We start from the raw sequence: 25407 nt of genomic DNA, 5'->3' as shown, positions 1-25407 counted from the left end.
AGGGGAATAGGAGGAATCTAAATTAAAGTAAAACGAAGGCAACTAACTTGGTTACTTTCGTTTTACCAATGAAAAATGAAACTTGCTCTCTTGGCTCATCCTGAAGTGCTCTCGATTCTTTGTACCTGCAGTCTGTCTTGTTTTGGCCATAGGATTTCTACTTCAGAACAATTGATTGTAACATATGGATTCTGTTTTCTCTAAGCTGAGAAATTCACATGGAGTTTTTATTAGCCACAGGATCCTGTGGGACAACACAAAATTCTGTACGAAAGTACCTTCAAATTTGAAAGACTCTTCAAAGCATGATAAGAAGAAGCTGTTTGCAGTTGAGCTGATCTGAACTGCATTGACATAAAATTTAAAAAATTCTTGGAAATAGTGACTTTGAACTCATTAAAATTTCATTCATAATATGCATGTGCAAATTTACAAACTTGTGTGTCTGTGTGTACTGCTTGGAGAGAAGTCAAAAGACATCCCAATGGACAAAGTGCATCATGCCATGTATGAGTCATGTTTTTGGCCGGCATAAATTGGAAGAATGTGATGCTCCTTCTTAAGTCATTGCAACTGTGAGTGAAATGGCTGAGAGAAAGGAACTGATGCAGTTTGAAATGAAAGTGTTGTGAGAGGATGCCATGTTGCAGGCTCATCTGTTCAGTAAATGGCCGTACCATACCAGGTCAACAATCAGTGATACTATCCGAGATGGAAGTGCTGGGAGTCGACTGCAAGTGCTACCTGCAATGGATAACGCACCGAACGTGACTGTAGGGTGTTTTTGAAGGATAATGTGTAAAACCATCATTCTTTGGCTAACGCATTGAATGCTGAGTTCTAGTCAGCAAGCAGAACATGAATCTGCACAAAAACATTCAGAACTGAGGCTTACAACACTGGTTTAAATGGTATGACCACCATATGCAAGCACCACATTACCCAAACCAACATGCAGTGCAGTCTTCGCTGGTGCAAAGAGTGTGTACAGTGCCACATCGAAACTTCTAAAGCTGTCACTCATATTTGTAGATTTAGGGACTCAAAAACACACGTGTTAAACAGATTATTTTATTGATTACAAGTAAAATAAACTTGACGTTTCGACCTCTATATCGAGGTCATCATCGGAAGAATACAACTGTATGCAGAACCAAGCTACATGCTCATGCTTTCTATACCAGTAAACTAAATCTATGCAGTTAATAAATCTTTTTTCTAGCCTGACCTCTAGTGATAGAAAAGAAAAACAAATGAATGAATAAAAAAAAAAAAAAATTAAATAAATAAAATAAAAATAATAATAAAAATTTAAAAAAAAAATTAATTAAAAAAAATAATAAAATAAAAGAAAAAAAATATATATATATATATATATACACATTATAAATAGATAAATGCAACTACAATAAACTGTTAGAGTCCTCATGTATTAATATTCTGGATAGTTACAAAATGATTTCTTTCAGTTGCTATTGAATGTTCTAAACACTTCACCAAGTCACCAGGTTGTCTTCTTGTAGTGGGAATTTTTCTAATGCTAGTTTAGGATGTTATACAGGTTGTAGATGGGTCCTCCACATTCTTGAAATGGTGAGGCCATCATTTTTGTTGAGATTTGGGTTGTGTTTGAGCATTTCACAAGACTCTTTAAATTTTCTCTCAAACCAGGTTTTGGTGTGGTGTAGGGACTTGGTATTTTTCCAGTCAATTCTATGGTATGTTTGGAGTGCATGGTCAGAAAGGCCTGTTTTACCGAAGTGGAGGTATTTAATGTGTCGTTTGTGTTCGTCTTGTCTGATTGGGATAGTTCGCCCTGTTTCCCCTATGTATGGTATGTTACATGTGCAGTGTATTTTGTATACCCCTGGGTGTGCTAGGTGTGGAAGAGGATCTTTAGAGGTACTGAGTAGGTGTCTTAGCTTATTTGGGGGTTTAAAGGTGGTTTTAATGTTGTATTTGCGAAGTGTTCTGTCTATTTTTTCAGAAATGCCTCTAACATATGGAATGGCAATAGCATTCTTGAAATCTTTTTTTGTTCTTACTGGTGTCTTTATGGAGGATCTTGTGAATAGTTTTTTTATTGTAACCATTTTTGATAAATGTTTGGTTGATGATTTTGTATTCTTGGTTTAGAGCCTGTTCATTTGAACAGATAGTTAGGGCTCTGGTTTAAGGGTGCTTATGACACCTAATTTTTGTGTTGGGTGGTGGTAAGAATTTTTGTGTATGTATTGGCCTGTGTGTGTAGGTTTGCGGTAAACTGAGAAGGAGAGACAGCCAGAGGGAAGACGTGTGACAAGTGTGTCTAGGAAAGGAAGAGAGTCGTTTTTTTCCATTTCAATGGTGAATTGGATACGTTTGTGTTGTTTGTTTAGGTGGCTAAGGAATGTATTTAGAGCTTCGCGGCCGTGGGGCCAAATGGCGAAATTATCGTCGACGTATCTGAGCCAGATTTTGGGCTTTAGACATGCTGTCTCTAGAGCCCGTTGCTCAAAGTCTTCCATATAAAAGTTAGCTATTGGGGGAGAAAGTGGTGAGCCCATGGCTGTACCTTCTTTTTGAAGGTAAAAATTGTTTTGCCATACGAAATATCCGGAGCAGAGTACGTGGGCAAAAAGGGCCGTGATGTCATGTGGAAATATGTTTTGTAGGAGCAAGATCGTGTCATTGATTGGGACATTGGTAAAAAGGGAAGTTATGTCAAAGCTGACTAATAAATCTTGGTCGGTGAGTGTAATGTTTTTGATTTTACTGATGAAATGTTGTGTATTTTTTATATTGGAAGGGGACTGACCTACCAATTCCTTGAGTGTGGCAGCTAATTTTTTTGCTAAGTGATAATTTGGGCTGTCAATTCCTTCAACGATTGGGCGAAGTGGTGTGCCAGATTTGTGTATTTTTGGCAGGCCATAAATTCTGGCCTGCCAAAAATATTAGTCAGCTTTGACATAACTTCCCTTTTTACCAATGTCCCAATCAATGACACGATCTTGCTCCTACAGAACATATTTCCACATGACATCACGGCCCTTTTTGCCCACGTACTCCGCTCTGGATATTTCGTATGGCAAAACAATTTTTACCTTCAAAAAGAAGGTACAGCCATGGGCTCACCACTTTCTCCCCCAATAGCTAACTTTTATATGGAAGACTTTGAGCAACGGGCTCTAGAGACAGCATGTCTAAAGCCCAAAATCTGGCTCAGATACGTCGACGATATTTTCGCCATTTGGCCCCACGGCCGCGAAGCTCTAAATACATTCCTTAGCCACCTAAACAAACAACACAAACGTATCCAATTCACCATTGAAATGGAAAAAAACGACTCTCTTCCTTCCTAGACACACTTGTCACACGTCTTCCCTCTGGCTGTCTCTCCTTCTCGGTTTACCGCAAACCTACACACACAGGCCAATACATACACAAAAATTCTTACCACCACCCAACACAAAAATTAGGTGTCATAAGCACCCTTAAACACAGAGCCCTAACTATCTGTTCAAATGAACAGGCTCTAAACCAAGAATACAAAATCATCAACCAAACATTTATCAAAAATGGTTACAATAAAAAAACTATTCACAAGATCCTCCATAAAGATACCAGTAAGAAGAACAAAAAAGATTTCAAGAATGCTATTGCCATTCCATATGTTAGAGGCATTTCTGAAAAAATAGACAGAACACTTCGCAAATACAACATTAAAACCACCTTTAAACCCCCAAATAAGCTAAGACACCTACTCAGTACCTCTAAAGATCCTCTTCCACACCTAGCACACCCAGGGGTATACAAAATACACTGCACATGTAACATACCATACATAGGGGAAACAGGGCGAACTATCCCAATCAGACAAGACGAACACAAACGACACATTAAATACCTCCACTTCGGTAAAACAGGCCTTTCTGACCATGCACTCCAAACATACCATAGAATTGACTGGAAAAATACCAAGTCCCTACACCGCACCAAAACCTGGTTTGAGAGAAAATTTAAAGAGTCTTGTGAAATGCTCAAACACAACCCAAATCTCAACAAAAATGATGGCCTCACCATTTCAAGAATGTGGAGGACCCATCTACAACCTGTATAACATCCTAAACTAGCATTAGAAAAATTCCCACTACAAGAAGACAACCTGGTGACTTGGTGAAGTGTTTAGAACATTCAATAGCAACTGAAAGAAATCATTTTGTAACTATCCAGAATATTAATACATGAGGACTCTAACAGTTTATTGTAGTTGCATTTATCTATTTATAATGTGTGTGTGTATATATATATATATATATATATTTTTTTTTTTTTTTTTATTATTATTTTTTTTTTTATTTTATTTATTTAAATTTTTTTTTTTATTCATTTTTTTTTCTTTTCTATCACTAGAGGTCAGGCTAGAAAAAAGATTTATTAACTGCGTAGATTTAGTTTACTGGTATAGAAAGCATGAGCATGTAGCTTGGTTCTGCATACAGTTGTATTCTTCCGATGATGACCTCGATATAGAGGTCGAAACGTCAAGTTTATTTTATTTGTAATCAATAAAATAATCTGTTTAACACGTGTGTTTTTGAGTCCCTAAATCTACAAATATGAGTGCTGATCACCGTGTAACCCTAAAAGAAAGAATTCTAAAGCTGTGTTATGAAGCGACGTATCACCTGCACCCCTCTACCAAACAGATGGATGGATGTGGCTGTAGCGGATGCCTGGCGAATGTCTCTTACCAGAGCGCATAACTCCAACTATGAAATTTGTAAGTGGTGATGTGATCATATGGTCCTATTTTTCTTTGTTTGACCTTGGACCTATGTTTGTGATTCCCTGAACATTGCAAGATGTATCTGGACAATGCCAATGCTTCCTACTTTTTGACATTTCTATTGAACTGACCATTGTCTCTTTCAGCAAGACCATGTACAGTGTCATAAGGCTGCTGTTATAACTGCTTGATTTTTTGGACATGAACATCACCACACTTTGACTGGCTTCCCCAGAGCCTTACTATCTCAATCCTATTAAATATATGGATGAAATGAAGCATAGAGTGAGGTCAGTGGATGTCTGCCCCACCACAGTCAGGATCTTATTACATGTTTCCCATTTTCAGATATTTTAACATGAATTATCACTCAGTACAATTACTAATGCACTTTCATGAGAACCAGAGTGTAAACAAGAACATTCAGTGCACCAACAAATTTTTTCACTGTAACAAACACGCATTCTATTCCTAAATATCTTAGTGTTTCCATTATTTTGGACAACACACACACAGGTTTGGGATGTACTGTACATAGGTTTTAATACCAGTGTATGTACATGTACATTAACACTTTCATTGCCAAGCCAAAAATTGGAATTTCGTGTGGTGGCCAAATTTTTTTTATTTTTTTATTTAGTTAACGGCGTCCACGCGATAACGCGTGATCGGCCATTTGGTGAGAACTTGCATTGCGTGATCGCGCAATATCGTTCATTGCCAAGCTGAAAATTGGAATTTCGTGTGGTGGCCAAATTTTTTTTATTTAGTTAGCGACGTCCATGCGATAACGCGTGATCGGCCGTTTGGTGAGAACTCGCATCGTGCGATATCGACAATGAACGTGTTAAAAGACTAATTTACTTATCCATTCCTTTTCACATACTGTTCATATTCAGTTTAAATAAACTAGTAATTGTATGTGCATACTACATGCAATTTTCATGTTACTTTTAAATTTATTTTTAATTTTCTTTTTTTCTTTCTGTTTAATTTTTTTTAAACTGTTTCTATACGTTTACATCCCTATAATGAGCCATGTACTCCTTTGCCCATTGTCTCAGTTTATTGTTATGTTAATGACTGTTTACAATTTCTCATAGGATTTTAATAGTATCATATAAATGGCCACAGCAGTGGAACAGAAGCACACTAATATCTTTCTATTTTTGCTTCATGTAAATGTGTTATTTTTGTGCATTCACTCTGATGTAACACACACACACACACACACACACACACACACACACACACACACAATCATGAAATGTGTTTTATGTTAAGTACTTCATTATTTTTGTAATTTAGAGGTATAGCAAGTTCACTGTTTAAATTTTCCAATGCTTGCCATCCACATTCTCCTTTATATTACCTTCCCCCTGAGCCAGCAACCATCTATATATTTTATTTTGTTAATATCTCTCTCCCTCTCCCCACCATATAGCCTCAAATGTGCCATCCTCTGCATCCTGTCCTTTTAATGCACTCCTGCTGTTTTTCTTCATTTTTTTTGCTGTCATTAGCAAACTTTATCCCCATTCTGTTCCCCCTAATACTTATCATCATTCTACCCCTATATCATCCCCCAACAACCATGTTAATTTTAAGCCACCTTGAACCAACCATTATCCAAAACTACTTCCCCTTGTTCCATATGCTTTTGGCATTAGTATGTGTAAACTGCTGTGCTCCCTTCATCTTACACCTCCATCACACCTTGTGTTCATTATCCCACTTGATATCAAAATCTGAGGAACTTTTCAGAATTGTGATCATTTTCTCATTCTTATCTTTAGGATTACTGCCTGTGTCATCCAATTCTTTTCTTTTTCTAAACTCTGCATTTTTGAATTTCCCAAACAGTACTTTCTGAAGATGCTTAACTCTGAATCCATTAAAATGAACTTACAAGTCCCTTGTATCTGTTTTATATGAGATCAGTCTTCCATAAAACTTACTTGATACATCCCCAAATTTTACACCCTTTCTCTTGCTTAATGTATGTGTGGACGCCTTTGCGACCATGGCACATCTCATCTCTATCGGACATGGCAGCAGACTGATACTGTATTTTTCTCTCTCTTCTTATTTTCTTATATATTAGCATCTTTCATAGCTTCCTCACACATCACATTTGTCACTTCCCAAGATCATTTGTACAAGCCAAAATAATCGTTTTTCACTCTTCTTCTCTAAACTAAAACTGGAGTGGGAAAAAACTCGGTAGATCTATCTTTAAGCAAAAGTCGCTCTAAACCAATGCACTGCTTATGTTTAATAGCATAAACTGAAGTGAAGAGAAGGGTTCCATATCACTAGCTCTCAAGCTTTACGAAGCACTTTAAACCAGTGCATTCTACTTGCAACACCCTTTTAATGTAATACACAGTTAATTCTCCAGCTACATATAGTGCAATCTACTGCCAACACCAACAAGAGTACTTTTTTTGTATACAGGCAATTGTATCTTGTATGCAGGCAAATCAGCAAATTTGCCTGCATACAGGATGAAAATCCTGACTTTTCAGGAGGAAAACCCCTGCCACCTCCATATGAGATTAGTTAATTCACTAGGAATCAAACCTAATCAAAGGGTTCAGTGTCCCATTGTTCATCCAATTGCATTATGGAGGAGTGAGAAGTAGAGAGACATTTAACTGAGAGTCAGTTAAATGTCTCTAGAATGCACTCTTGCAGTTAAATGATCAATATTTTGAAAATATCAACAACAAAGACAGGCTAACAGAACATAGTTTAGCTTGGTGAATATTATTTAAATTAAGGGGATATTAAATCCCACATTGTTTTAAAACCGAATAAGAAACTCAAAAATCGGAATCAAAGAGTTTTCATGCCGAATATAGTAAACTATAAAAGTATCAGCAACTACTAGCGTAAGCTAAAGCATGTAGTCGTAGTACAAACTAGGGCAACTCGCAGCAAAGATGGGGAAGTTCTGATCACTATTCTTAGTATTTCCCATGATGTAAAACCCATCTCCTAGGAGATATATGATGTTATACATTATGGTGGGAGGTCACTAATCCGACCAGTTTTGATCTTTATTGAGATCTCATCAGTCAGTAGCTAGACCAAATTAATACCAAGGGTATAGCAAAAAGAACTTATATACTTTGCTATACGAGTTGTTAAAAAGGTGCACCCATTGAATTACATAAATATAAAGCCAATAGGCTTTATTTCGGCAATGTAAACATTATTTAAATTAAGGGGATATTAAATCCCACATTGTTTTAAAACCGAATAAGAAACTCAAAGATCGGAATCAAAGAGTTTCATGCCTAATATAGTAAACTATAAAAGTATCAGCGACTACTAGCATAAGCTAAAGCACGTAGTACAAACTAAGGCAACTCTTGGGCTACGTGCTTTAGCTTATACTTTTATAGTTTACTGTATTCGACATGAAACTCTTTGATTCCGATCTTTGAGTTTCTTATTCGGTTTTAAAACAAGTGGGATTTAATATCCCCCTTAATTTAAATAATGTTGACATCGCCGAAATGTGAAGCCTATTGGATCTATATTTATGTAATTGGTGAATATTATTATTACGGGCAACTCCAAGGAGTCCATAGACTCATCGACGGAGGCCCTAACATCATGTCAAGAACAACTATTCGACATTCACACGGTATCTATCATACTTCGCCTTGAACTCATTTACAGACATGGCACGCACAACAGACTCTGGCAGCTTATTCCACTCATTCACCACTCTCCAAGTAAAAAACCTAGCTCTAACACCCTTGTTAACCACACTCCTGCCCAGCTTCCATGTATGGCCCCCTAGTCCTCCCACCACCACCACCAGTGCTATTCTCAAAAATATCTTCTGAATTAATCTTATAGAAACTCTTCAGTAATTTGAATGTCTCAATCACATCACCCCTTTTCTGCCTATCAACCAATTTCTGCAACCCACAAATCTTCAACCTATTCTCATAAGGTTCATTCCATAGACCTGCTATCATCTAGGTGACTAGTCTCTGGATCCTCTCCACCTCCCCCCCATCGAGAAGAAACCGTGGCACCCATATCTGGGCACAGTAGTCTAGATGGGGTCTTATCAAGGCTCGATACAGAGAAGAGGAACAATAACCTGTTTGTCTCTGCTTGTTAAAGTATTTTTCAGCAACCAAGTGATTTGATGAACTGATTTAGCCACTTTTGGGATGTGGCTAAATCAGTTCCTGCTAAACTTCAACTCCCTTTCCACCAACACTCCCAAATCCCTGGCCTCGTCAATCTCCTGGAGTATAGTTCCACCAATGTGATATACTGCTGCTAGTCTTTTCATCCCAAAATCTATAACTTCACATTTTGCCACATTAAATTGACATCCATTGTCCTTACCCAGTCCTCCAAATCATCCTGCAAACTTTTGACATCCTGTGCACTCACTATTGCTCTACCCAACTTTGCATCATCAGCAAACAAGTGAACACTTCCTCTCAGATCCTTTCCTATATTGTTAATGAACAAATTGAACTGTAGTGGTCCAAGAACAGAACCCTGCCGCACACCACTAGTCACAGGCTGTCTTTTGGACTCTGCTCCTGAATAAACCACTCTCTGATATCTCTCCATCAACCACCCTCCTATCCATCTCACCAACCCTATATCCATGCTCATATGCTGCAGTTTACTGATTAGAATTCCATGTGGTATCATGTCAAAGGCCTTAGCAAGGTCCAGTAGAATCACTGTAAACCCATTACCCTTATCCAGTTCAGCCTTCAATGTGTTATGTACCTTCACAAAACCATGCTTTCCCCCATTCAGTATCCCATTTTCATCTTTCCAATCCTGTATTTTCCTCTTGGCTATTTTCTCCAAGACCTTGACAGTGATTCCTGATATGCTGATCGGCCAGTAATTAACAGCAGTCTTGGAACCTCCTTTATGCAGTGGAACTATTTTCCCCTCTTTCCACCCCCTGAGGGCTAATCCAGACGCTAGACTCAAATTAAACAAAATGGTCAAGGGCACCGACAATTCTTTAGCTGCTTCACATACGACACGAGCTGGTATACCATCCAATCCCACAGATGTATTGACATTAAGGGTTTGTAGTAGATTATTCACCTCCACTTCATTCACCACAATTCCTGTATAAGCTCGCTCAGTAATTCCACTATATCAACTAATTCGGTTACCTCCCTACCATCGGCATTCTTTAAAATCATTCTGCTGTACACATTTTTTCTTTTACTTGCAACATATCAAAAAAACTTTGGAATTCTCTTTAGCATGCTTGGCTAATGTTCTTTCATAATCCGCTTTTGCTTTTCTTTCCACACTCGTTACCCTTCTGGCCTGTGCTTTATACTGTTCATGTGCCTGCTGGTAGGCACATGAAAAATAAAAGGAAGAGGGGATGATGAGTGATAACTAAATCGTTAAAGTGAGTATCAAATGGAAGGTATTTGTGAGCAGGAAAATGTGTAGAAATAAAAACTAGGTCATTCTGGAAGTTATATTAAGGCATAGTGAAAAAGGGATAGGAACGGTTTTTGCATAGATAGCGAGGTAGAATACATTGCTGGACAGATGAGTGCAAGTGAATGAATTGTGTGGTTTGATAATATTCTCTAGACCTTCAGTAAGTATTTAGACTTCATGGATTCATAGTGAACAATTTATGGAGATAAAAATTACTTATAATTAAGAAAATAACATTCAACATTTCAATCTGTGTATTGAGGTCATCATCAGAAAAACATACATGTGCACAGGATACAAAAGTAAGAAATCTAAATACTTCGTTAATTGTTTCCCCTAGCCTGACCTTTGAAAAAGCAATAAAATAAAATAAAAAAGATATGCTATGGGCTCACCACTCTTCCCCTCACCCCACAGCTAACTTTTACATGGAAGACTTTGAGCAATGAACTGTAGATTCAGAAAGCCTAAAGCCCAAAGTCTTGCTAAGATACATTGATATTTTCGCCATTTGGCTCCACAGTTATGAAACATCAAATACATTCCTAAACCACCTGAACAACCAGGCCAGCACCATAAACCTATACATACAGGCCAATACATATATAAAAATTTATACCACCATCCAACACAAACTAGGGCCATCAGCATCCTCAAACATAGATCCTTAACAGTTTGCTGAAATGAACAGGTGCTAAACAAAGAATATGAAATTATTAGCCAAACATTTATTAAAAAAAAAAAAAGGGTTCACAAGATCCTCCACAAAAATACCATTAAAAGCAAAAAAAGATTACAATAATGATGACATAGCCATACTATACATTAGGGGAATATCAGAAAAAAAATAGAACACTACATACGAGGGGTACCAAAAATAACCAGAATCTAAACTTGGCACGTGCATTTTCTCGTTATGGACGATACTGCTAGGCATCATGAGTGTACGGTTTTCTGTGCCAGTCTGGCATCATGTGTGAACTGGATCGTTGATCTGGCTGCTTTTTTGTTAGTGCTTACAAGCAAGTTTGACGATTTTGTGATGGCTAACCACAAGGAACAAAGTGTGTGTGAAATTGTTTTCTTTTGGGTAAAACTGCAGCTGAAACTACTGTCATGCTTCAGCAAGCCTTTAAGGATGATGTTTTAGGTCTATGAATGGTCAAGTTTCTGAATAGAGAAATTTGTTGGGTTGATGCCAGTGAATTTTAAGAATTTGCAAATAAAACGTGTCTACTAAATTTGTGCCTTATTTGCTCAGAGAATCAAAAATAAATCATGAATGTTTGCTATAATTTGAGGAAGCAAGTTCTTAATGATCACAACTTTCAAAAGTTGGGACGAAGGATGAGTCTTGGTGCTATGGTTATGATCCAGAAACAAAACAAGCATCAAGCCAATGGAAATATGCAAATTCACAGAGACTCAAAAAGGCTCGTCAAGTTCAATCAAATGTCAAGACAATGTTGATTTGTTTTTTTTGATGTTAATGAAATTGTACACAAGGAATTTGTTCCTTATGGACAGACACTGAATTTTTTTCTATCTCATCATTTTGAGAAGCCTGTGTGATAGTGTGAGATGAGGATGGCCAGAAATGTGGAGTAGCAGAGATTGGTTGCTCGCTGCAACATTAAACTGATAACCATTATCCTTTGTCCATACTGTCAATTTATGTAAATCATCCTTCAGGATATCTACATCCTTTTATCAATTATTACTCTTCGTTTTGCATGAGAAAACTGAATATTATCCCCTTTAAATCATTCTGTCATTAATATACAAATGAAAGAGTAGCAACCCTAGTACAGAGTCCTGAGGCACTCTACTAGTTGTCCTCATTCTCCTGGATTCCATCACTTTCTAAACAAAAAAAAAAACATAAAAACTAGTCCACACATGCACTTATTAACTACTCTTATGCAACTTTCAGGGTTGACCCATAACTCTCTCTTTGTCATGTACAGAAAAAATTATTTTGTCTGAAGCTTATAGGAACCCTCTTTAGTAACTTATTAATTCAGTTTTGCATCAATAGTCCCACCAATACCATCTCTCAGCTATAACACTTTTCTGCATCTGTCTTTGGCCATTTTTTTTGTTTTTAATCGCCACCTATACCATATTTTTTCCATAAGACATTCCACTATTCTCTTTTGAATTCCAGAACATCACATTCCTGTGCTGACTGCTCTGTTTCCCTGGCCATCCTATATTCTTGTTATCTCATTTTCATCTTGCACTGTTCCTCTCCATTCATAAACACCTTTTATGTGTTTATAAATGGAACTGTTCTTCGGAGGGACAGATGGATGGAACAGTTCTGTTTGTTCCTCAGACTTTCTATGCATTCATGATTCCTGCTTGTTTTCCCTCCCTATTCCATCCATTCTTCAGTTTGGTACAAATCACTTGTGCTTAAAACTACTACCAACTCTTAAATGAGCAGAAAGTCTTGTTGGCAGTTCATGTAAATTTTGAATTAATACCATCAAATAAATTGACATACTACCAACTCATGCTCATTTACTCCTCATAGCCAACATCCTGCTCATACATCTTGCTTGAAAACAAATCTTTTTTTTCATCTTCTCATTCACTGCATGTCAAATGTAATATCCATTCAGTAACCCTCTTGAATCCTTTGTTATTACATCTGTCTCTCTGTTATCTGTTTCTTTCACATGCTTCCATTGCTATTTACTAAGATAAGCATCTAATTTCATGCTTCATACATCAAATTTCTTGCATTCCCTTCAATCCCCACATACTTTTGAATTCTAGAACCGATGCTTTTTTATTTATTTTTTTATTGATCACACTTTTGCATGTTCAGTTTTTGACTGGCACCAGGTCTTGTTTATCCTTCTGCTGCTTGAAGGATGAGTGTCACTCATCCTTCAAGGATAAAAGGCAGTCATCACTTCCTTTTGTTGATGCATCTTTAACAGTCCCACCAGTGTCCTACTTGCATTCAGTGAAAGTGCATAATCCATGAAAATGTTATGTTTCCTGCAAACCCATTCTCCATCCAGATATACATCTTCCACATTCCCTCAGGGATGCATATTACACTAACGACAATGACCCATCTTCAAAACAATCCGTACTAAATCGCATTTAATTTTAAATATTTAATATAATGAACACACTTTGATCACCATTTTATCTTGTATTACTGTAAAATACAAATGAACAGCTGACTTACAACCTACCAAGCTTGACCAAGCACAGTAGTCAGTCCTACCTTTCTTGAGAAACAAATTTCCACCAAAGTGCGCGCACACACACACACACACACACACACACACACAGCACCACAAAAATCACTGGTTTTCTAACCATTAATGCTTTCTTTTGCCACTTGAACAACAGAGCATAAATAACATTCACAGTGAAGGAGCAAGATTATCTTCCTTTTCTTGACATTTTGGCCACCTGACAGAAGGCATGTAACCAGTCTTTGTATCAAAAACTGACACACACACACACACACACACACACACACACACACACACACACACACACACAGTGACTTTGTACCCTCCCACCACAACCATAAATTCAGTGTAATGCTTATAACATGTGAATTTATTTTTGTTAAAAATAAACCCCTGACAACTATAGAAAGATCATCAATAATGCTTACAATGAAGGTGGAAGGGGAATCAACAAAATGCTACATAATACAACCAAATGAAATAATCATTTGGACTGTTATGGAGTTACAATTCATTGTGGAATATTTATTTGGAAAACACTGATCATCATACCAATCCTTAAACTCGTTAGCTGTCTGTAGTCATGCACCATTCTAGCTGGCAATGTTCCATGCAAAAAAAACTCTTGCCATTTGTATTTGCAACTCTCATTGATGTTCCCTCCTCCACTTTCTACCATATGAAGGATCTCACTGTGTCAATCCTGTTACTACCTCTCATCAATTTAAATGTGTCAGTCACATCATTTCTTTGTCTTCCATTGACCAAACTTTGCATTATGCCTATAATCATCGTGTTTGTGAGGGAACAATACAGCTCCCTCGCAAACAGCGCTGACACTTGATGGCATGTTGGCCCATGTGCTGCATGAATGTGTAAGAGAGCTGACCTCTAAACAATAAATTACATGATGACCACAGTAATTAACTTTAATGAAATGAAAGTACAGATATTTTGAAATTATTATGAAAGTACATCATCAGTGTTTAGAAACAAGCAAATCAAAGGAATGGGAATAAAAGATACATATAGCAGTCGGTTTACAAATTAAAAACTGTTGCTGCATGCTAGAAATTAATATTAATAAATAATATTATTAAAAACGTTTTGATGGGTACACAAGATCAGCATCTCCAAATTTTTTTTTTTGGGGGGGGGGGGGGGGAGAATTTTCCTGATTCAGATTTGGCCAATGTAAAAGGCTTCACAACTTTCTTTGAAAAGACATTCATATTTAAACCTGCTTCATTCCACTGGATACTGTGCTTAGTGTCAATACCATGTTGTTGTGCCAGGCTAGACTTTTGAGGTTTTGTGTATTTGATATAATACTGATGTTCATTAATTATTTTTTCCACAGAAGGCCTATTTGCCCAAAGCATGTTAGATTATATGCACAAGGTATCTGGTAAATGCCAGCTAATGATAGAGGTGACAGTTTGTCTTTTGTAGATGGCAACAGATGAGAAGTTGTTGGATAAGAAAATATGTGGAAATGAGATGATATTACTTCAAAATTCTACCAATTTGTTCAGAGACACCAGAAATTTAAGTGATTGGAACCCTGTGGTTTGTTGAAGAATCCGGAGGTGTTGGAACATAGGAGCCAATTACCTGCTGGATTGGATTGGGGATTGTAACCATTAAATTAAATTTCATTAATGTTTTGACAGTGAGAAGTTCTTGTTATCTCACTGTCAAAACATTAATGGAATTTAATTTAATGGTTACAACCCCCAATCCAATCCAGCAGGTAATTGGCTCCTATGTTCCAACACCTCCGGATTCTTCAACAGACCGCAGGGTTCCAATTCCTTAAATTTCTGGCATCTCTGAACCAATTGGTAGAATTTGGAAGTATCTCATTCCTACATATTTTCCTATCAACAAAATTTCTCATTTGTTGCCATCTACAAAAGACAAACTGTCACCTCTATCATTAGCTGGCATTTACCAGATACTGTGTGAATATTATCTAACATGCTTTGGGCAAATATGCCATTCTGTGGAAAAAAGAATTAATGAACATCAGTATTATATATCAAATGCACGAAACCTCAAAAGTCTGGTCTGACACAACATAGTATTGACACTAAACACAGTATCCACTGGAATGAAGCTCATCTTCTCCTTAAAAGCAAGTTTAATTATGAACGCCTTTTCAAAGAAAGTTGCGAAGACCTTTTACATTGGCCAAATCTGAATCAGAATGATTGTCTTTCTCTCCCAAAAATTTGTGAGATCCTGATCTTGCGTACCCATCAGTTTTTAATATTATTTATTAATATCAATTTTGCAACAGTCTTTAATTTGTAAACCACAGACTGCTGTATGTATCTTGTATTCCCATTCCATTGATTTGTTTGTTTCTACACACTAATGTACTGTTATTTTCAGTACGAAATATCTGTACTTTCATTTTATTAAAATTGATTACTGTGGTTATCATGTAATTTATTGTTTATTGTCATGCCAAAGATACCTTTTCTAAAAAAATTAAACTAAGCCTCGTCTGTGACAAGGTTGCAAGGGAGTGGAAAGAAGATAAGATAATTCCATTGCATTAAGATGGCTCCAAGACAGAAGTAGCAAATTACAGACTGGTTGTTTTAAAGGATTGGAATAGTTAAGGATAAAATCCAGGAATGAGTGGATAGGAATACAATGCAGTATGATGGGCAGCATGGCTTTATAAAAGGTAGGTCTGCCTTAGTAATTTATACACATTTTATAATGGTGACAGTGGAAGTCTAAGGAAATGGCTACACCATGATACTACTGGAGTTAGTAAAGGCATATGACAGAATGACACATGCAGATGATTACATAAATTAAAGAAAATGGGAATAGATATGAACCTGGTAGGATGAATGGAGGTGGGAGTTGAGACACTGACCAGTATATGGTAGAGTAGAATCCACAAGAATCAGGGTGACTAGTGGAGTACCTCGAGGTTCTGTACTAGGGCTGATACTCTTTCATTTGTATGTTAATGACATAGAGAATGATTTGAGAGAATAATATTCAGTTATTAGATATCCTGCAGGATGATTTACATAAATTGGCAGTATGGGCAAAGGATAATGGTTGTCAGTTTAATGTTGCAGCATAAGCTTTTATGCTTCAGGGGGAAAAAAAAATACTCTATATCATATTGATTGTACTGGATTGCAGGAAACTGAAGAGTCTAGGAATTTAGGGGTTGATGTGGACAAAGTTGAAGTTCAAGGGTTTATTGAAAAAGTTAGCAAAATAGCTCAATTACTTGGATGCTTAAAAGCATGTTGACAAGGAGGAAAAAAGGTTATTATCTTGCTTAGTCTATGATTTCGTTGCATCTTGACTGCTGTGCAGACATTTGGTCACCTGGGTTTCTTGATAATCAGAAGATAGCAAAGAGGATCTGGACAAGTGACCAACTTGATGACAGATCTGTGGAATGCTCCTTATGAAGATAGATTGAAGTTGTGTGTTGTGACGTTTAGCAGACAGAAAAGAGTGAGACATGATAGAAAGTCATAAGTTACTTAAAAAAGGGTTCTATAAGCTTCACACAAATTTTTTCATACATGACAAATAGAGAACTATGGGTCAGCACTAGAAGTTGCATAACAGTAGTTAATAAGGGTGTGTGGACTAGATTTTTTTAGATAGTGGTGAATGAGTAGAATAAATTGCCAGAGGTAGTTGAGTGCACTGATGGTGAATGCGAGAGATATGATAGGTATTCTCTGAATAATGGTTAGCGTCAGTCTTCTGCAATGAGCCTTCTGACTCCATGGAGGCACCCATATAATAAGTGAAGTTTCACAAATATTAGTACTAGGCCATTACTGTTCAATTTATGTTAGCTATATTATGGATGGATGAATAACTAGGTATGATATTTAGTAGCTATATAAGATTTTTAACTTTAGTATTAAAAGATTGATTACATGTTCTATTGGTAGGAGTATATTGAAGGAAACAAGGGATCATAGGGTGATGGTTGACAGAGTTCAAATTGAGACATTACAGTGGCTGTGAGGTTGAAAACTTGGTAGATTTTTTTTGAATGGTGAAGATCTTTGATCAGCAGAGATTAGTATATCTTGAATGCTATACACACATTTGGTCACCTGGGCTTCTTGGAGATCAGAAGGTGGTACAGAGGATCCAGTGCTACAGAAGGTTACAGGTCTGGTGAGAGTGATCATGAAGTGATTACTTAGGTTGTGACTAGTCATAGGAAGACTGTAAGGAGAGGATATATGTGGAAGTAGAAGGCTAGTGATTATGACAAGCTTAAAATACAGCTTCATGCTATAGCATGAAATGAGGAGCTGCAGTAAGAAAATAAATGTTGCTTGGGAAGTGACAAAGAAATGCATAACAGCATCAATGTATGAATGTATTCCAAAAGTCAAAAAGCTGAATGAGGTAGGTGTAAAATGGATGAATGAGGGAATGAAGCATGAAATCTGGAAGAAGGCACTTTGGAGGCAGTACAAGATGAATAATGGTAATAATCAGTTGCATGAAGAGCAGGCAAGGAAAGTGACTCAGTTGATAAGGACAACAAAAGTGCGGTACGAACTGAAATTAGCAAATTAGGCCAAGAAAAATCTTCATGAGGTTTTTTGGTGTCTGCATGGTTAGTCAAGTGGCTGTGTGCTTTGCAGCCATATGGCTGGGAAAGGAGTGTCCTGGGTTTGATTCCTGTCACTGACATGAACTTAGGATCTTTCTTAGACATAGCCAAGTTAGCCAGTCTTGGGTGTAGATGGCAGGATTTTGCTCCTCAGTTTGTCTGGGGTTTTCCTCTTGCAAACTGGCCTTGAGAACATAATGCTTCTACAGACATAGCATACACCAGGAGGCATAAGGCCAACCACCTTATCTCGTATAACAGTTGCGGTTATAAGGAATAGAAACCCTCAACACCGTAAAGATAAAAGAGGGAAAGATTAAGAAAGAAAAGATTTTTTTTGATATGTGGCAAGTTGAAAGAAGAATGATTGTGGTAAGATGTTAATAGATGAAAGTTGTAGATTAGTAACTGCTGCAGACATAGTCAAGATATTCAGTGAGCAGTTCATCAGGGTGCTTTATCCTCAGTGTGGAATCAGACATTCAAGTATAGCAAATGAAATGACAGAAGACTTAATGGTGAGCAAGCAAGAGATATATAAGGAGTTAAGCTAGAAGTCAATAACTCCTTATATATCTCTTGCTTGCTCACCATTAAGTGAGCAAGCAAGAGATATATAAGGAATGGAAGGAAGGCAAAATTGTTCTACTTATCAAAGGTGGTGATAAGGCTAATGCAACAAATTATTGGCCAGTCTCTATATCTGGAATTGTAGTTAAGATATTGGAGAGGTTGATAAGAGATGGGATACAAAAGTGGGTTGATAACAGTGGTTTCTTTGTGCTTGTCAGCATGAGTTTGTTAAAGGGAGGTTGTGCTTTATCAACTTGCTTGCATATTATAACAAGGTGACAAATGTAGAAAGTATTTTACCTTGGGTATAATAAATGTTAAAGATACCAAGCTATTTTAAACCTGATTTTACTCCTTTTCCTAAGTAAGCAAACAGACAAACAAGTCAAGTGTTGCAAGTCTAGCTGACCCTGGCAAGTCATGGTAAAAAGTAGAATAAGCTCTGCTCACTAATCTTAATATTACCCTTAATGCAAAGCACATCTCATGGAGGAGAAGCTCTGTGTTACTAAAATCTTGGTATTTCTAGCCTGGCTCCCACTGATGAGACCTCAGTAAAGGTCGAAACCGGTCTGGATAGTTGCCCCTTGCCTTTAATACAAAGCATCATACATCTCCTCCATGAGATGTGCTTTGCATTAAGGGTAAATATTAAGATTAGTGATCAGAGCTTATTCTACTTTTTACCATGAGTTGCCTTGGTCTTGCACTATGTGCAGGGTCAGCTAGACTTGCAACACTTGCAGATGCAAACTTGACTTGTTTGTCTGTTTACTTACTTGGGAAATGGAGTAAAACCAGGTTTAAAATACCTTGGTATCTTTAACAAGGTGACAAATGTATTGGACAAGGAAGATGCATATACAGTAGTATACTTAGATTTTGCAAAGGCTTTTGATAGATCACTACACCACAAGTTGATCACCAATCTGAAGCAGATGGTATTGAATGATAGACTAGTGAATTGGAGAGGTGACTGGCTATCAGATAGGTATCAGCAAGTTGTGTATGGTTTTTTTTATGGTGTGGGAGGGTGCTATCTTGAAAGAGGAAAGTTGCTAGTGGTATGACTCGGGGGGGGGTCTGTTATGGAACCATTGGGGTGGGTTTAACTGGTGATATACAACTGTTTGCAGATGATGCAAAACTGGGAAGAGTGATGAGGAATCAAGCAGATGTTGTGGTCTTACAGGACTTGAACAGATTGTATGAGTGGGCAACAGTATGGAACTGTCAATTCAGTGTGTGATTATTGTGTAAGTAAGGTTCTGCAATTTGGTAGGTAACAATTTGATGCAAAGTATATGCTTGGCAGGGAAATTTTGGAGGAAGTTGGGGAGATAAGAGACCTTGGAGTGGTGGTGGAGGACAAGGATCTGAAATTCAGGGTTCCCATTGCATAAGTTGTGAAGACATCACATCAGATTATTGCAATGATGTTGAGGACTTTAACTTATGCAATGGAATATTTCCATTTCTAAAAGGCCTTGATCAGGCCTCATTATGGATTATTGTGCACAGATTTGGTTTCATGGTGATGAGGATATATTGGAGATCATCCAGAGAAGACTAAGGTCATAACTGGTCTTTGGAATGTGGGATATGAGGACAGATTGAGGGAATGCAGTTTGCAAAGCCTTGTGAATAGGAGGAAGAGAGGTGACTGAGACATTTAAGTTAGTAAAGAGTTATTAGAAGTTTAATTTCAGACAAATTTTTCACAGAATGGAAAAAGGGGACAGAACAAGGAGACATACCTGGAATCTGTCTAAGGAGGATGTGAGCAGGGGCATAAGGAGCAGGTTCTTTGCATGAAGAGAGTTTGGTGAGTGGAATGCATTGCTTGACATTTTGGTGAATGCAGATACAGTGAATGAGTTTAAAGCACAGTTTGATGGACTTTGTGTGTAACAGTGTTTGTCCCCTCCCATGATGAGTCTTTTTCCTCCATGGAAGTCTGGTGTTAATAATATAATGGTTTCATTGTATAAAGCTTTGTTCAGATGACATCTGCATTGCTGGGAATGTATTCACTCATCTGGAATTTATGGACAACTTCAGAAAGGTAGATATCAAAGTTAGATGGGAGGGAATGTAATTTGTTGTTTGGGTAGATGTGGTCATATGATTGAGATATAACCAGTTGAGGCACACTACTTAAATACTGAGTTTGGTAGATAGGAGGAATAGTGATATGATTGCAACATAAGTTGTTGAGAGAGGTACAGTGGAGAGATTTTCCAAAAGACAGAATTAAGGGAAGGGATAAGGACATGGGAGCTTTCCTAGACGTTCTGCAAGAAAATGAGCAGATTTTTGCATGGAGTTGATTGCACAGAATGCATTGCTTGAGAGGGTGAGTGTACTAACAGGTTTTTAAGGTGTGATTCTGCATTTAGTGGATACCATAATGTCTCTTGGTGCCATGTCCAAGATACTAACTTGGCTTGTTTAGTACTGAGTAGTTTGTCCTTGCTGGAAGAAATAAGTTAATCCTGATCTATAAATAGTCCAGATTTCATATGTTAATGTTTGATAAGGTGATCTGAAAATTGAGTTTGAATGAAGTGCTAACTATGTACATAGCAAGTAGTCTTCATTTACTTGGAATTATAACACAGTTGCATTGCTGTAACTATAGTTTATTGGAACTGCATTTAATTCAATGTTATAATTTAAGTTTCTGATAATGGTTTTCTCACTGAATTATATTCATTACACAGAATCGACTGGTGGTTCCCAGCAATTCCCTTCTCTTTACTAATTTTTGTTTATGATGAAATAAGAAGGTACATTTTACGAAGGAATCCAGGAGGATGGATAGAAAGTGAAACTTATTATTAATTTTGTTAAGTTAGTCTTAGATAAACTGATGCATTATTGCATTTAGACATCTTTCTGTAAATTCATTTTTAAAAATTCATCATTTACGTAAATCTTTTCTAATATAGTACTGCAAGACTGTTTGATTTTTAAATCAGTAAGAGCTATGCATTTAAAACTTTTGCTTACATATTAAGGTATATGGCCAGAATTGTCTAGTTTACTCTATTCAAGCTTGCTCTAATAATGTATATAGTTCATATTATAAATTAAATGCTGACAGTCTTTCAGACTTATCTCAGGCATTCATACATCACCTAGTACTGTATTAAAAGCCATAATTTTAAAATGTATGTTGGAGGGAGAGGGGGGGGCTCATGTAAGAGGTATTACCATCCTTAATTTAGTATATTAAGGATATATTGTGATACATGTTCAGATTAAACCATTTATGTATTAAAATTATGTACTTATTAAACATCTTGTGTAACATGTATAACTTGCAATAGGATGATTTAGCAGCATAACAGAAAATTAAAGAAAATGGTCATCAGCTTTTTTACTTTTCTCCAAAACAGATTCTGGCTTTGTCTTTTAAGCTCAGAAATATAAATAGATAGCATTCCTTTATGTAATTTGGCATCATGTAATAATTTTGTAGAATTATTGCATCTTAAGAGGTGTATTTTATATTTTTACTACCTGTTTGTATACCACATGATGAAAAATGTATTTTAATATCATATATCAGATTTTTCTTGACATGTTGGTACGATTAATATTCTAACAAGAAGCATTGTCCATAGTTATTTTAAAAATTCATTATGTGATTTACTTTCATAAAATTGTAAAGTAATTGCAATGATTTTATATAAATTGACTTTATCAAGATTAATGTAATTAGGTACACATTTTTAACCAAACTTAATGTGTTTCAAAAATAATATAAAATAGTCAAGAATATTTAAATAGCCAAGAAAATGTTTTAAAACCAGAATCTTTCCTAATTCTTATTAACACTATATCATGTCTTCCTCAGGGAATAACAGAAATGCAAAATGATGTAACTTTTCATGGTATAGTTCTGTTTGTTCATGTAATGTTTGAAAATGACTTGTTCCACCAAAGGTGATGGTGGCATAAATCATTTTCTTTTGCAGTTAAAAGGAAATAATAAAAAAAAATTATGTATAAGATATTGTATTTTAATTGTTCCTGATCAGTTTTTTACAACAGCACCCATATATCCATGCCAATACCATTATTTCTCTATGGTCACTGGTTTGAAAAGTGAATAAAAACCAAAAACTTTGATTTTCATTCCAAGACAAGTAACTTTTTTTAAAAGTGTATTCTGTATATTAAACTATATTCAGAACTGACTTTTTTTTTCTACTATATATATATATATATATGATCATGTTAACAAAGTGGTGTGCATTTTAAAGCATTGAGTTCTTATTTATTGCTTTTCTTCATTTTAAATTCAGAACTCTCACATTGCAGGGAAGAAAATGAACTTCCACATTATTGCTTTAAAATTAGTTCAAATTTTACCTTAATGAACAGGGGGGAAAAAATCTTGACTCATGGGAGAAGATGAACTTAGATGTTTTTATAACATTCTCATACATAATTCTTATGCAAGATCTAGCTAGTACTACTTATGAGTTAGAGGTTAAGGGGAAAGGACTTATTAAGAATTTCTATTTTTTATTTAATAAATTTTTTATCAAAAAAAAGGTAAATTTTGTAAATTTCTTACCAGATAAAATTTCGTGTTTGAATATATATGAAAGGTGGCTTTATTTTATACAGACTAAAGAAAGTGGAAAGGGGGTGAATATTATTTTGGCTGAGCAGTGAAGTTTATTATGGGAAGTAATTATAGGAAAATGTGTAGATTGTAAGTGGAATGGGTAGAAGGTGAGGAGAGGATCATTGGTTAGCCAAACAACTTTCTTGAAAACACAAAATATTGGAAGTATTCTAATGTTTTAGTTTTGTACAAGCCAAATTTAGTAAGTTAATAGTATTTTGCAGTCTTTAATAACAATACTTATGATTTTTTAGGTGTATCAATGTTATGCTGAAGAGACATGAAAAACGAACTTTCATTTAAATATTTATTTAGGTATCTCTATTCAGGTGGCTTCATTGTGAGAGGTTCATGCTAACCATTATTCATGCATTGCCATTCTCACTAAGTAGTCTTGTATGGAGGTGGTGGTATTTTTCTTTCACAAAACCTTGTTTTAAAAAAACAAGCCAGCCAGAAGAATATATGCAATTAAGACATAATACAATGGTCTCATAAGTTGCTTTATTGGTTGCAAAAATTATGTTCTTGGTTTAATCCTTTATCCAAGTGTAAGCAAACAAAGTTTGTGCCTGAAGTAACTTCAGGACTGGGCAACTCGTATATAGAGACTAATGACTTCACTTGCCTTAGTATTCCATAATGCAAAGCACACATCCTTCCAAACATGTATAATACTATGCATTATACATTAGGTAGTGACCCTTCCCATAATGCATAGCATTATACATGTTCGTAAGGATATGTGCATTGCATTATGGGATACTGAGGCAAGTGATGTGAAGTCATTAACCTCTGTATGTGAGTTGCACTTGGATAGAGGATTAAACCAAGAATATAATTTCTTGGCATCTTTAATTAACTTCAATGGTTTATTAACAATACAGAAGTAAAAAAAAAAAAGTAATATTTTAACCTATGATGTTAATGACAATGATTGGTTGGCAAGTGATACAGAGGATATAGCTGAAATATTCACTTTTCAGTTCGTTAGGATATTTTATCCTTGTGAAGGTGGCATCATGAGAAGCTGAAGCATAGGGTTGGTGGAGAGACTGTGTGACTGGTGAGCAAGCAGGAAGTATATGAATTATTATTGTTACACATCACCTCCAGGGAGTTGCACTCATAGTGGGAGTGCACACTACTGTACTTCACTAAATACATCTCATCCTCTCCATTACTTAATTCTCTAACTATGACACTACTACTATCAATGCCATCTATTGCCCATCATCACCAACAACAGTATTTTTTTGTCTGTAAGTTGCATGTGTTCTGAAGGCCAATTTATCTGTATGTGGGATGAAAAACCTGAGTTTCCAGGAGAAAAAATCCTGCTACCACCGTATGAGATCGGCTAACTCGCCTTCAACTGAAAAAGCCCATGTAAGGATTCCTCTCGTCATGATGAGAATCGAACCCAGGTCTTTTCCAACTGAAAGGTGCAATGTTCTGCTATTCTTCCAATTGCACTACAGCAGCTAATAATTAAGTAAACTTCATATAATAAAATAGTAGGACTTACAAAATATCACTGTCTTGAATGTTCCGAGGAATTAACAGGCATCTTTCACAGTTCAACATGAGTCTTGGAATGGATAAAGTCCCAGAGTAGCAGAAAGTGGGAAAAATTGTTCTCTTTCACAAATGGAGGATAAGAGTGAGGTTAAAAATTAGACAAATCTGTGTATCTGGAGTTAAGGTGTTGGAGAGGTTGGTAAAGACTAGGATTCAGAATTGAGTTAATAGTAGTATTCTCTGATGATTTCCTTTAACCTACCTTGCAGTAGGTTAAAGGAAAGGTCATGTACTACAACAAAGTGACAGCTTTACTGGCACCATTGTTATATACAATGGTATACTTTGATTTTTCAAAGGCATTGATAGATTGCAACATGACAAGCTGGTAACTAAATAGATAGAATTGGATAATTTTGACTAATTTTGGATAGCAAGTTAAACACATAATTGGCTGATCAGATAAACATCAGTGGGTTGTCTGTGTACAGAGGAGTGGTATTGCAAAAGAGGAGGGTCATTGGCAGAGTGCTGCAGAGGTCAGTTTTGGGGTCGTGAACATGCATGTTAATGATATTGGAAC

The 25407-nt window shown here is 36.4% G+C and overlaps 1 protein-coding gene across 3 annotated transcripts in view; it reads left to right on the top strand.

Moving 5' to 3' along the window:
- LOC150097892 (sodium/potassium-transporting ATPase subunit alpha-like) overlaps positions 1 to 22678 on the top strand; it is a 221532-nt gene extending 198854 nt beyond the window's left edge. For all 3 annotated transcript variants that reach the window (XM_090405971.1, XM_090405968.1, XM_090405969.1), the window contains exon 21: positions 21385 to 22678. In XM_090405971.1, the coding sequence (XP_090262097.1) occupies positions 21385 to 21505 (121 nt within the window). In that variant the 3' untranslated portion in view covers positions 21506 to 22678. The remainder of the gene's footprint in view (positions 1 to 21384) is intronic.
- The last annotated feature ends 2729 nt before the right edge of the window (positions 22679 to 25407 follow it).

The sequence above is a fragment of the Typopeltis vanoorti genome, chromosome 16 (assembly GCF_054136105.1).
Source record: "Typopeltis vanoorti isolate ZY-2024b chromosome 16, IOZ_Tvanoo_1.0, whole genome shotgun sequence".
NCBI classification, from domain to species: Eukaryota; Metazoa; Arthropoda; class Arachnida; order Uropygi; family Thelyphonidae; genus Typopeltis; species Typopeltis vanoorti.
The sequence above is the reverse complement of the archived record's forward strand: the minus strand, read 5'-3'. Positions and strand labels throughout refer to the sequence as shown.